Source organism: Pygocentrus nattereri, chromosome 23 (assembly GCF_015220715.1).
Source record: "Pygocentrus nattereri isolate fPygNat1 chromosome 23, fPygNat1.pri, whole genome shotgun sequence".
Classification (NCBI taxonomy): Eukaryota; Metazoa; Chordata; class Actinopteri; order Characiformes; family Serrasalmidae; genus Pygocentrus; species Pygocentrus nattereri.
Window position 1 is genome coordinate 10352780 of NC_051233.1, and position 13825 is coordinate 10366604.

General features: G+C 38.6%; 1 protein-coding gene across 3 annotated transcripts in view; it reads left to right on the forward strand.

The window, feature by feature from the left end:
* The window catches only part of srrm3 (serine/arginine repetitive matrix 3), a 124295-nt gene that overhangs the window by 75814 nt on the left and 34656 nt on the right, over nucleotides 1–13825 (forward strand). For all 3 annotated transcript variants that reach the window (XM_037533370.1, XM_017714884.2, XM_037533371.1), the window contains exon 3: nucleotides 10051–10152. In XM_037533370.1, coding sequence (XP_037389267.1) covers nucleotides 10051–10152 — 102 coding nt within the window. The remainder of the gene's footprint in view (nucleotides 1–10050; nucleotides 10153–13825) is intronic.

The following is a 13825-nucleotide window of genomic DNA, read 5'->3' on the forward strand; positions in this document are numbered from 1 at the left end:
TTTGAAAGTTTTGTTAAAATTCAATAGTACCTGAAAAAAGTTTGGTTATCAGTTACCTCAGATGGAGGCATCATACTCGGCTGGTGTCCACAACAGTTTCTGACTCTACCTTACCCCAAGACCAGAATGAGATCAAGTCCAAATGATGTAAAGACTGAGACGAGACTGAGGCAGCTAGTTAATGGCCTTGAGACTGAAGAACTACAAAACTACAACAACTATATAAAAAATCTAAACAAAATACTGCACACTGATTAAAATGCATTTAAATAAACAATTATTGATGTTTGCATCTGCACAGAAATGATGTATAAGTGCATCTCTATATAGACTAAATGTTTAAAATGATCCTTTCTAATTGTCATGTATTGAATGTGAAGGGAGGCTGGATATAAGTGGGAGCAGACTTTAATAACAAAAACAAACAACAAAGTACAAAGAAACTAACTACAAGGCTTAAACAAAGAAGCAAACAAAACACAGGCAGGGAAAGAACCACTACATCAGACAAAGCGACAAGTTGACCAGACAACTACTGACTGAAACAAAGGGCTAGATAAGGGCTACAACAAATGGGGAACACCTGGGAGAAGGAGGGGACAGAGACTACAGACAGGTAGAAGATACTAATGGGGAAGCCAGGGAAAGGGCAGAGCACAAGAATCAAAACAAAAACACAAGCACATGGGTATAAAACAGAGCAAGAAACAGACACAGGAACAGGGGGAAACCGTGACACTAATTAGTCAATTGAGATACTTTAAAATTCCCTCATTGCTGACACAGAACTACTGGTTGAAAAAATGAATGTGTACAAAATCTTTGTTGTTTTTTGAATATTGTACATTTGTATTTGTGCCTCCGGAGCAGCCAGTAGCTGGTGAGGGAAGAAGTTCAGTTTGCTGTAAAGAAAATGCAGCATTAACTTATATAGCGTATGGCTACTGCAGATTTTGAAAATAAAAATACAAGTAATAAAAACTCTAAAACAAACACAAACAAAGGTCTATGCTTATATTATTTTTATAGTTAAACAATCCTGAAATCTGAGGCTGCAGTCCCCACGACACCCCTTCTTCCCACACCCGTAGAGCTCTGTAGTGTAGGCTTCTGCCAACACAATTACGTTGCAGCACCTGGAGTATGTGATGGACATGACAAGCTAATAATGAGCTGATGTTTTCACTGCGCTGAAGGGCAGGAACGTGCTCTGTGCCTTTGTTACTTGCAGAGCAAATCGCCTTAGACTGAAAGTTTTCAGCATGTTTTTTAGTGCTCATTTATGCCATGTAGCGTCATCTTCTCTCTCTTTCTTTCTCCCTCCCTTACCATTTATGCAGACTGCAGAGAAGACAGCAGCATCATTAATTGGGTTTCAGAAGAGTTATCTCTGCCGTCCCAACATTTGAGCACTGAAAAATGTGATGCATTGAATTTACTCGATGAATAAAATGTATTGTATTAATTTAATGAATCGTCGTAATTAAAAAGACACTGGCCAAAATAAGAGATGTAACCATTGCTACGTCTGCTTACTGGCTGTTTTCAAGTGTTAACAGAAGGAGGGCATATAGCTGACTGCTAGGAGGCTGAATATCTTCTTGCAGCCATTTAACTGTAGTAACTGTCAAATCATAATTACAGTAGAGAGAACGGATTGCTCAGACTACATAAATGACTCATCAGATGAGGAGGACAACAAGCTAAGAGCTGGAGTTTGCAAAGTAGCTGGCTATTTAGATACCTCACCTCAGTTTGACTTCTTTTCTTTGCCTGAAAAGGTGGGAACTTGTCTCTGTTGTCCAGTTTGCGCTGAATGAAAACAGAAAAGCCTTGTGGTTTTGTTTGATGACCATATTAAGAGCTACTCTGATGCTAGCTCGGTTGTATTTATTAGCCCATAGATCAGTGGCTTGGCTGGCAGTCAGGATTGGTTGACACCACAGGGATTCCCAACTGGTGTATGATGTATTTGTGCATGCTGGGTACTGTAGTGAGTGAACATTGCTAAACAAAAGCGTGAAAATGATGCTGAGAGATATAATGCTGCACAACCGAATACTGCACAACACGCTCTAGTTTTAAGCTAGATTAGTGCATTAAGTTAGTAAACTGAAATATGGAATTGTGGTCATGTGACAGTGATGTACACATTTGAGTCAAGTAAATTCAGTACATTACGTTTGGTGTTTATTTGAAATTTTGAAATTTTGTCCTCTATTATGTCCAAAGACAGGCAGTCAGGCCGATTGGACATGCTAAATTGCTCCTAGGGGTGAGTGTGTGTGTGAATGTGTGTGTCTGTCTGTCTGCCCTGCAATGGACTGGCGACCTGTCCAGGGTGTATCATGCCTTCCGCCCAATGACCGCTGGGATAGGCTCCAGCACCGCCTTGCGACCCTGAGGGAGAAGCGGCTTAGAAAATGGATGGATGGATGGATGGATGGATGGATGGATGGATGGATGTCCTGTAATTAGTATAATAACTTCATTTTAACATGTGCATAGTGTGACACTCTGAATTCAGTTTTTATGATACTTTAATATTCCTGGTTGCTCCAACAGGCTCAGAGGTGGACTACTATATTTTCTTTTACCACTCTGTTACTACTAACTGTGTTTTTTAACTACAATTTAAAAAATTTGTTTCTTCAGTAAAGAAAATTATTTCTTTATGGTATAAATTACTCAAAGAACCCTTCACATTGTCAAATCATTCTTCAGATTGATGGAGCATGTGGTGCAGATGGTTCTATATAGAGTCTTTTTGAAAAGGATTCCATATAGCACCCTAAAGGGTCCTGCTATTGTAATGATATCAAGCTTGTTACAATAGAAGAACCCTTTCTGGTGCTGTATAGAACCTTTTTCAAAAAAGTTTCTGTATAGAACCATCTACAGCACATTCTCCATCGATCTGACGAACACTTTAACGATGCACAGAACCATTTAATGATGCAAAGTGTTCTTTGAGTGTTCATGGTTCTATATAGACCCATTTTCTTTCCTAAAGAACCCTTGAAGAGCCATCTTTTTTAGCAAAAAGGGTTCCATATATTACAAAAGAGGGGTTCTTTGGCTTGTGACAGTAATGGAACCCTTTTTGGTGCTTTATAGAACCATTTCCAAAAGGTTCTATATTGAAACATGTACAGCACATTCTCCATCAATCTGAAGAACCATTTCACAGTGCAAAGAACCATTTAATCACGCAAATGGTTCTTTGAGTGTTTATTGTTCTGTATAGAACCCTTTTTTACTAAAGAACCCTTGAAGAACCGTGTTTTTTAAGAGTGTACAGTCAAAACTTTGTGCATTATATTGTTAGTGTTAGTGTCACACATTTATGTAACACTGTAAAAGTAAAGAGCCTGTATATTTTTAGGTTTAATTTAAGCCTGTTGGAAATCCAAACATGATTGATTGATTCCTCTGACACTTTGCAGTTGTGCTGAGGGTTAATGTGACTTGTTGGGACTTCACTTCTGCTTGAGTCAGAACCAATAAGAGGGCTCACTTGGCTATATCTGCCTAGAAATAATTCCTGACCAACTTACATCTCAGTGTTTCAAGAATTGAATCCTTTTTATTAATCCAAAACTTTACAATGAAACAAGAGTTTAAATACAGTTGATTTAATTGTGCTTTATTCTACTGAACAAAAATGAACTAAAATTACACACAAGCATTTTTTAGTTCCCAGAAATCATTAGGCCTTCTCTTCTCCACTGGGTATCTGGGTATGACATGGTTTTTGTATAGCTTCGTATTAGCTTCATTCATTAGGTTAAATATAAACAAACATGGATATAATGAAATCATTGGTTTATGATTATAGTTCTTTCGTTTGATATGATGTAGGTTAATTATCGCTCATTGTATTGGCATAGAAAGACAATATCAGTGCAACTGTAGTCAAAACATTGTCATTGTAGATGTTACAAGTGTCAGTTTTTGTTGGACTGTTTTCATATTTCACATAAAATAAGATATACATTACCTTCAGTTATTATTCTTTTTTTCTTTTCTTTTCCTGAAAAGGTAGAAACCTATCCCTGGTGTCCAGTTTGTGGTGAATAAAAACTAGTTCTAGTTTCTAGTTTTGTTTGATTACCATATTAAGGGCTGGCAGTCAGGATTGGTTGACACCGCAGGGATGTAGGTTAATTATCGCTCATTGTATTGGCCCAGAAATACAGTATCGGTGCAACTCTAGTCAAAACATTGTCATTGTAAATATTACAAGTGCCAGTTTTTGTTGGACTAAGTGGCTCCCTTTAGGGGTCGCCTCAGCGGATCATCTGCCTCCATCTTGCCCTATCCACTGCCTCCTCTACTTTTATCATCTCAACCTGGCCTCTCTGGCTTTATCTCCAAACTGCTCCACCTTCACTGTCCCTCTGATCTGCTCATTTCTAATCTTGTCCAGCCTTGTCACTCCCAACGGAAATCTCAGCATCTTCATCTCCGCCACCTCCAGCTCAGCCTCCTGTCTTTTAGACAGAGCCACAGTCTCCAAACCATACATCATAGCAGGACGCACTACTGTCTTGTAAACCTTCCCTTTCACTCTCGCTGCTATCCTTCTGTCACACATCAGCCCTGACATCCGTCTCCACCCACTCCATCCTGCCTGCACCCTCTTCTTCACCTCTTTTCTACACTGTCCATTGTTCTGGATGGTTGACCCAAGATATTTGAAGTCATCCACCTTTACGACCTCTACTCCTTGCATCTTCACCTTTCCACCTGACCTTCATTCCTCTCCTCTCCAGTGCAAACCTCCACCTCTCCAGATTCTAGAATAAGTCATACAGTAACTTCAGTTATTATTCTTACAATTTTCCTTTCCTACAGTAATTTCTGTTACCTTCTAGGCTGCTTGTTTATTGTGCAGTGCTTTTAAGAAGATAAAGCAAATGGCTCCTGACGCCTTTGAAGTAGTGATTTATTGCAGCATCAGCCACATACAAACGTCTGCGTCTTCAGAACAGCAGAGTGCGAATAAAATAATGGATTTGTTTGGGAGAGTCTTATTTGAATGTTGAAACGTTTTCAAAGCATGCAGCAAAAACACTAGTCCACTGTGGAGGTAGAGACAGTGTCGCTTCCTTTCTGATGTTAGATCAAAGATTGTGGCTGTTCCCCACAGATCTGACCCTGCCATGCCCTGTCCATGTGGCGTGGCTACATTTTGATCTCAGATCAGACAAAGACCCACCCTGCCGTCCGGAATCACTCCTTGCGCTGCTCGGATCGGTTCTGTCTTTATGTCTTGGCTGACAGCTGATTTCCGGTGTTTGTAGGCGTGATCTGCATGCCTGAGTGGATGACTTTGACTTTGTCCTTTGATTCACCTCCTTTAGCTACAGATTAAACCACACACAGCGCCAGCCAACCAGGGATTTATTGGCTAATAATGTCAGAGCAGAGGAAGCCACAGATTACTTTACAGGCTTTATCATTTTTTAAATAAATAGACCTTCTCTAGGGTGTATTGTATTTTGAAGACAAGAGCCTGTTATGAATAAATCCACTATAAAAAAGAAGAGGTCAAACAGTACTGTACAAAAGACAAAACAACCATTAAGTACAAGTTATTCTCTTTTTTTTGGGTATATTTTGAGGAGATTATTGTATTAGGAAGGGTACAGTCAAAGGAAAATACGTTTAACAGGGGTTTCCAAAACTGGAGTCTAAAAATGACTATGAACAGAAAGTGGGACTTGCTAGACCACCAAAACTGTCCCCATCAGATAAACTTAAAGCTTAAAGCTTTCATCTTTGATAGAGAGGAGAAAATCAAGCACCACTCTTGCTTTTGTACTGATTGCCCATTTTGGGTGTTAAAAGAATTTTTCACAGTACTGTGCATGTATACATCTGTGTACAGAATAGCGGATAAATTATGTAATTGCATTAAATTGTACGTTTTCCTTTGTGGATTGTGGACAACAGCTTGTAAAATTAATGCGTAATACAATAATAATGCAGGTAAAAATGCTACTGTCAATGTCTGTCTTACAGTAACTTAAGGCTTGACTTTGATAAGGAAAGAACACCACAGACTGTAAACTGTAAAAAGTGTAAAATAGTAAATAATAATAAAAAGTAGCATTTATTATTTATACTGTTTATGCACTGAAAAGCTGTTTTGATTTAATCTGATGGTTGCACATGAATGAAATGGCTTTCAGGTTGCTTCTTTTGACAAGAATTGTGTTGATGTAATATACTTTACTGTGACTAATAGACAGTTTTGAGTGAGGTCAATTCAGCACACTAATTATTTAGTGTAAAATAGTCACTGGATAAAGTGTGGTAATGTTTTATCTGTGCGTTCAACATCCAGTGTTCTAAAAGAATTGCATGTTTTTGATGTTCTTACCAGTGCTGAGGAAAATATAGCTTTATGAAGACTGGTGCTGAACTAGCTTACAGCAGAGCTGCTTTCAGATCAGCGGGGAAGAGCTGCGTCCACCCTGCGGCTCTGCTGCCATACTATGAGTGGGAGTGTGTGTGAGCAGAACTGATTTTTCACCTGGGCAGACATGCCTGGTGCTTCCTGTTTGTCTGACTACTGGGTGACAACTCAATGCCCACTTTGTACGTCATTTGTTCGTGTTACTTTAAACCCTTGCTGACTTTGGCTGTCCATTATGAATCTCTCTTTTTTGGTGATGGATATTAACATGACACTGTCTAACCGCTTTTTTGAGCATCTACCTTATAGTTCCCCTATATAGGAGTGTAGTTACACTTTAGCCCATCCACATTTAGCAGCCATCCTCAGCTCTTTCCATCACGGTTCAGTTTCTGACCACAGGACCATTGTTGACCAGATATTATTTGGGTGGTGGATCATTCTCAGCACAGCAATGACACTGATGTGTTGTGATTGGTGCTGGAATGAGTGTACCACCGCAGTGTTTCTAGGGTTTTTACACGTCACTGTCACTGTTAGGTTAAGAATGATCTACCACCTGAAAATATCTAGCCAAGGGTGACTTTGTGGTCAAAAACTGGCCCTTAAGGCTAAAGCAGGACGTATCATCTTGGTATGCAGGGTATTCAGTGCATAATCACCTCTGCTTATTATCAGTGCGTTGTTGGCCAATTCCAAACCCTGCCTCATATTCATAGCCCACCAGTTGGTGTTTAGCAACCGTCACTAGCCAACATTACCTTTCAGTGACTATATTTTCAATCTGAACCTATACGTATTTAAAAGATGTGCCTGCAGAGACTCAACACCTTACATTAACACAACCTTTGAAAATAACCATACTAGTGGCAAAATAATATATAAATAGAACAAATAAATACATTAAAACTCATATAAACAGACTAAATCTCATATCAATCTCATATCAATAGACTTATAGGCTTATTACATACTAAGGCTTATTACTCAGTATAACTACAGGGACTTCAATTCAAACTGGCAGAGCTATTCTTAGGTTACAGTGAGGAAAATAAGTATTTGAACACCCTGCGACTTTGCAAGTTCTCTCACTTAGAAATCAATGAGGGGTCTGAAATTTTCATCTTAGGTGCATGTCCACTGTGAGAGACATAATATAAAAAAAAAAATCCGGAAATCACAATGTATGGTTTTTAAATAAGTTATTTGTTTGTTTAATTGAATTTATTTAATTATTTATTTATTTATATATTATTTTGCCACTAGTTGTGGACAAAATCACATTTTTGTGATTTTGATATGATATTGGGATGAATAGAAAATGGGCAGGTTCCCCCTAAAATGCCTTTGACCCAGTCCAACTGAATCTCCAAAGGTAATAATGTTAACTTGACAATTCATCATTGAATCAGACGTTTGATTAAAGCTACACTATGTCTGTTTTGGGGATTTTGGAGCCCTCTGTAGAGCAAATGTGTAATTGCATGCAACGTTCAGAAGAGCATTTTGTAAAGTGGGCTGTGCTTCAGACTCAAATGGATGAGTCTGATCACCGCAAGTACAGTGGAAAGAGTATTCAATGAGAATTCAGTCAAAACTTGGAGAAGATCATGTCTTCCAAGGATGTTAGTGAATTATTTGCTATTGTCAACATATGTATCATCAGTATAATAATGATTTTGCAATTAAAAACCAGAACATAGAGCCAGACCTTCTTTTTGAGCCTGTACATGTGACAGTAATATGTAAAGATGTGTGACGTGGTCTAGAAAAAAAATCCCAGTAGAATCCAATCTGATGCCTTTGACTTTTACATTATTATTTCAGGTTTTACAGGGCGACTCACAGCAGCGCACACACACCATATTTTAGCGGGGGTTTTTTCTTCTGACTGAGTAATGCTACTTTTTTCGGTTTTAACAAAAACCTTTTTTTACAAAGTGCACGTTTAACAGTCAAACAGTTAATCTGACTGTTGGATTTGACAGTCAGTAGAGACTTTGGCTCTGAGTGGATTTGGTGTTACTACATTGGGCCTAGTTCGTGATTGTATGCGAGTGCAGTCCAAAAGCTTCTCTTACAACACTGAGGATCACATGTTACACCACTGGGCTAGAGAATAGCTCACACACAGATATTCTACTGTTTAATAACTCTATACGCATAATTATAAGAAAGTCTATTGACAGTGACATTTAAAAGACCTACACTCTTGAAATGAAATCATTCCAGCAGATAAAGACACACTTCAAAGGTGCTTCATTTACTTATAATACGTTGCTAAATGGACTTTTCATCATCAACTACGTTCCTAACAATTAGTGCGCTGTTCCATAATGCTTGTGATATTATAAGTGGTTGCTGCTTTGAATTAGCAGCTGTGTTAGACTGATAGAGATCAGGATGCTCCTGCAGTTCAGTGCTGTCTGTATCTGTTACGGATCAAACTGAAAGAGGAGGAATGATCTATGCTGTTCTGCACACACACTCGCTGTCCCCGTGACCTCTCGCTGTTGTGTGTGATATCTCTATTAGCGTCCTTCACGCGCCATGGCCGTGTCACATTATTTGACTCACTGTCGCTGTTTCTGATGCAGGATTGTTCTCTAGTGGACATAATGGCGGGCAAGGTTGTTGTGGTGCATATGTCAGTGAGCTAGAGAGAGAGAGAGGTAAAGTGAATGGCCTCATGCTGGCAGTGTCATTCTTCTCTTTCTCTTCTTCTTGCTGTCTGAGACCTGTGAGTGTATGTGTTACGGCTCGACTGATATGGCTTCACACCAATACTGATACCAGTTTTAGGAGCAAAAAATTCCGATGATCAATAATAGCAGCCAGTATGTTTTTAAATGGTCAGATTTTGTGGTTTAAAGTCAACCTGAATAACTTACTGCCTGGTGTATGGACATCATTTCTACCTTATCTGAAATAAGATTATGAAGTAAGATATATATATATATATATTTGTGTGTGTGTGTGTGTGTGTATATATATATATATAGTTCACACTGACATTGTCCAGATGTGTCTGGATATTGTTTTAGTTTTTCTCCACTCTAAAACACCGTTTTGTATCACTTTGTATGACTTTCTCTTTGCAAGGCAGTGTGGGAGTTGATAACATGTTTATCACTGATTTTACCTTTACTTTTTCAGTATATTGCTGTGCAAAGGCATCAGAACTTACAGTGCTCAGTTCTTTTATTGAGTGTCAGTTATTTTACAATCATTGATACAAATGGAGTTTGGCTATAAAAACTCCACCTGAGCACTGCCTGGGCATTTCAGAGACTTTGTTATTTTTAATGGTATTTTTTGTTGAGGTTTACACATTCAGCTTTAAATATGAGCAGCTGTTTATTTTCATCTTTCTATAAAGACTGGCAAATAAGTAGGAATCAATTGAAATCTTCTTGAATAAGCCATTCTCTTGTTGGACCATGTAGAAAGGCTTTTCTGTCCTCATATGCAAGCAGGCTGTCATCACAATGTAACACAAGCCGCTTTCATTGGTGCTATTTTCACTGATACTAATAGGTTTGTGTCTGTGATTTTAGTCAACCATGTGTATTATTTGCTTATTTGTGTCACAGTTTAGTTAATGTGCGTTTGTGTTTTTTGTGTAGATACTCAGAAGAGGAGATCCGGCAGAAGGTTGGGACCTTTCGGCAGATGCTGATGGAGAAAGAGGGAGTCATAACCAGAGAAGGATCTCACCCAAGACCACCGTGAGTGACACAAACACAGGGCGCAATAATGAATCACTTTCAGGCCTCATTTAACTGTTGTTCCTGTAGATCTTTAGCTCAGTACTGTGGTTTGCTCTGAAGTTTAGTGTGCTGCTTTTACAGTGTCATATAACCACAGTGGAACACACGTACACACCCACACACACACACACACACACAGACACACACACACATACACACACACAGAGAGTCCCTCCTCCTCTCTGTGACTCTATGATCTTGACTAATGAGGGGGCTAACCAGTACTGAAAGGCCTGATTCTTTCTTAGAACCCTGCCATCCATGAATGTAGCTTACATGTGCTGAAATTATGCTTCATACTGGCCCCTTTATTAGAAACACCTATCTTATAGCTCCACCTTGATGTTGTACAGTTGCTATGCACAACTCAGGTTAACTATCCTCTTGCTTGCTGTTTCCCAATCACCAGGGCTCCCCAAACGGTCTATGTTTTCGCCCCAACATAACTCACAACACATAGGGATGAAGAAAAAATTTGGACCCTCTGGTGGTCTCTGAGGACCGGGTTGGGAAATGCTGCTTTAGCAATTCATCATTGGTTCTGATCACAGATGCTCTTGGATAGGATGGATGTTGTTGGATGGTTGACCACTATCAATCAATCAGTGACACTGAGTGCGTTTACATGCACTGAATAATCCGATAACTGCAGAAAATTTTATCAGTAATCCGATCTGATTACCCCGATCAATATCTGGGCAATCAGATAATGTATATCGATTAGAAGATGAAGAATATTTAAATCCTTCATTTCATCAAGAATGTAGTTGGCAGTGCTGCTGGCTTATTTCTAGTGCCATTGTTTTTGCACATGCACCAACTGACAATTCTGAAAGAAATCCAAGCAAAAGTATTACTGAACTAAAATCCAGCTCTATTTATCAGATTCTAGACCTGAAAATTGGAGTATGCTGTTTACTTGGACATTTAAATAATCAGGTAACTGCAGAAATCCTTATTTTTGAGTGCATATAAATGCACTCCCTGACATCTGAAAGTGCCAGAAAGACCACTTGTCCCAGTGCCACATACACATAAATGCACACTACCACATCTATCATCGCTGTCCAAAAAATCCACCTCTAAAAATGACAGATTTACAGAAGAAAGCAAAAACATTTTAACTTTTAATGTAAGTTCATGTACAGAAATTATTCCAAGCATTTTTGGAGCATTTCATTTGGTCCACTCATTGGCGATAATTTTTTTAGCCAGCATTGGTATGCATTTTTCATGATGCTTCTAAATAATGTTTCTAAAACAAACACAAATAGTGAAGATGATGCATTTGTACACATTTATTTCCAAACCAAAATGTTTTAATTTAAATGTAAAAAAAAATAAAAAATTAAAAGTTACAAGTTAACACATCCTCCATAGAGAATGCACTTTTGCACATTTTAATACACAATTACTGTTTATTTGCTGAATATTAGGTAAAAAAAAAACATAAAATGTGGTCTGTACAAAGGATATGGCACATTTTATATTTTGTGTTTTAAATGTAAATGTAAGCAAGTATGTTTATTCAGTAAAGCCCAAAGCCTTTTTTCATAAATTGCACTGTTATGTTTGATGTTTTCATTGATCGTGCCATGATTTTAGGTTTGTCGATTGTCGATGATGTTCGATTAATGTATGGACATACAGTATTTTACACAACACAAAAAATAAAAACTTAGATTTAGTGTCTTTCTTTTACTATTTTTATCACAGATACGCTCCTCACATTTGCGTCTCTTCTTCATTTGCTGCATCGGAAGCTAAGCCCCCTCTCTGAGGATCACAGAACTTGCTGCTTTAAAGATAAAAAATGACCCTCTGTTAATGCCATAGCATGCCCTGAAGATGCCACGGCAACCGTACATCATGCCAGTAACCCTGGGACACCGACTTAATAACAGTGCATCCTTCATCCAACCAAGCGCATCTTCCCTTCCTCTCATCCCACCTTCCTCCCACTCTGTCGTTCCTCGTCTAATGCAGCAGCTCCAGCTCTGCGTACAAGAACAGTTCTAAATATGTTTTTAATGTGATGATCATACTGGAATTACAGCAATTCTAGTGTCATTCATTATCACCATCCTTGCTCGGACGCTCTTCCTACAGTTATTTCATGGAAGCACGGACAGGGAAAGGTGCTTTCAGTTGGGGGTTCTGACATCATGCGAAATGATTTTTTGAACAGTTCATGAAAACTTCAAATAGAACATGCTGCAATGTGGCGAGGGACAACAATGTTCCCTCTGCTCTTTCTCGTTCTTTACTTATTAATGTCACAGACTCAAAATGGATTAGATCTCATATCGCTGTTGTCAAAAGAAAACCTTGTATCTCCAAAATGGTAACTTTGCAGGAGATGGATAACACCTACTTTAATTTTAATGTAAGTGAATGGAACCAGACTTTTTCCAAGTCTTTTTTTTCCAAATTTACACACAATGCAAATGGTAACAGGTATTTTCAAATTATGTCAAAAACTGAAGAACACCAAAAATGGAGATACAAGGTTGTCTACCAAAACAGAGATATGCAAAATTAACATTATACTGATGAAGATATGTTGACAATAGTAGATAATTCACTCACATCAACAAAAAACATGTCCTTCATGAAGTTCGACTGACTTCCCATTGAACACACTTTCAACACTCTCGCAATCAATCACTTGGGGATTGGGTCCGAAGTACAACCGGCATTACCAAATGTTTATGCAATTACACATTCCCACTAGAGACGTCTCCAAATCCCCAAATCTTAAATTGTGCAGTCCTGAAATGTGGGAATGTTGAAGCCCCCTCAGCACCCCCTAACTTCCCATATTGCCATGTGGCTGTTGCAGATGCAGAATGTAAACTGAATGTAAATGTACCTTTTTAAATAACTAACTGTGTACTTATCTAATCAATCATTATGTAATGTAAATTAAATGTACAGCCAATTGACAATAATAACTCTACACTGAACTGATGACCATGCTGAAACACTACAGACATATCTTACTGACACTGCTTGTTCTTGCTCGGAAAGCTATGAGCCCATTTCCACTGTTTCTCTTTTGCAAGCATGAGCTTAGAATATTGGTTTGTCTCTAACACACCACAACAGTGCCTACTTGCAAAGCTTTATAAACCCTGAGGCATGATTGTGTTCTTTACTCAGAGTCTATTATGTCTTTGACTACTGCAGGATTGCAGTATAGCTTGAAGGTGCATGTTATGAGTGCACTCTTATTCATTGCTATGAATCGTCAGGGCATCAGAGACAGTCAGAGATGAGCATGAAGTCATTCAGCCACAGGGTGACCTGCTATAATAAATGAGCCCTTCACACTGTGGCAGGACTGTATAGATCTTGCCAGATAACCAGGGGATGTATTTTTGTAAAGATGTAGAGGTCACTGAAGTTAGTCATGCTGCTGAGATTTACTTGGAGACAGGTTCACTGGATGGATCTCAAAGGCATAAAGACCTTAACTGTTCAAAGTCTACAGCTGTGGTTGTTGTTGTTGTTGTGCTATACGTTTGATTGACCTTACATACTTATTTAAAAGCAGCTACATGATTACATAATTGTGAAGAACATCAGTGTTTGGATACAGATTCTACATTGCGGGATTCAAGCCTGCACT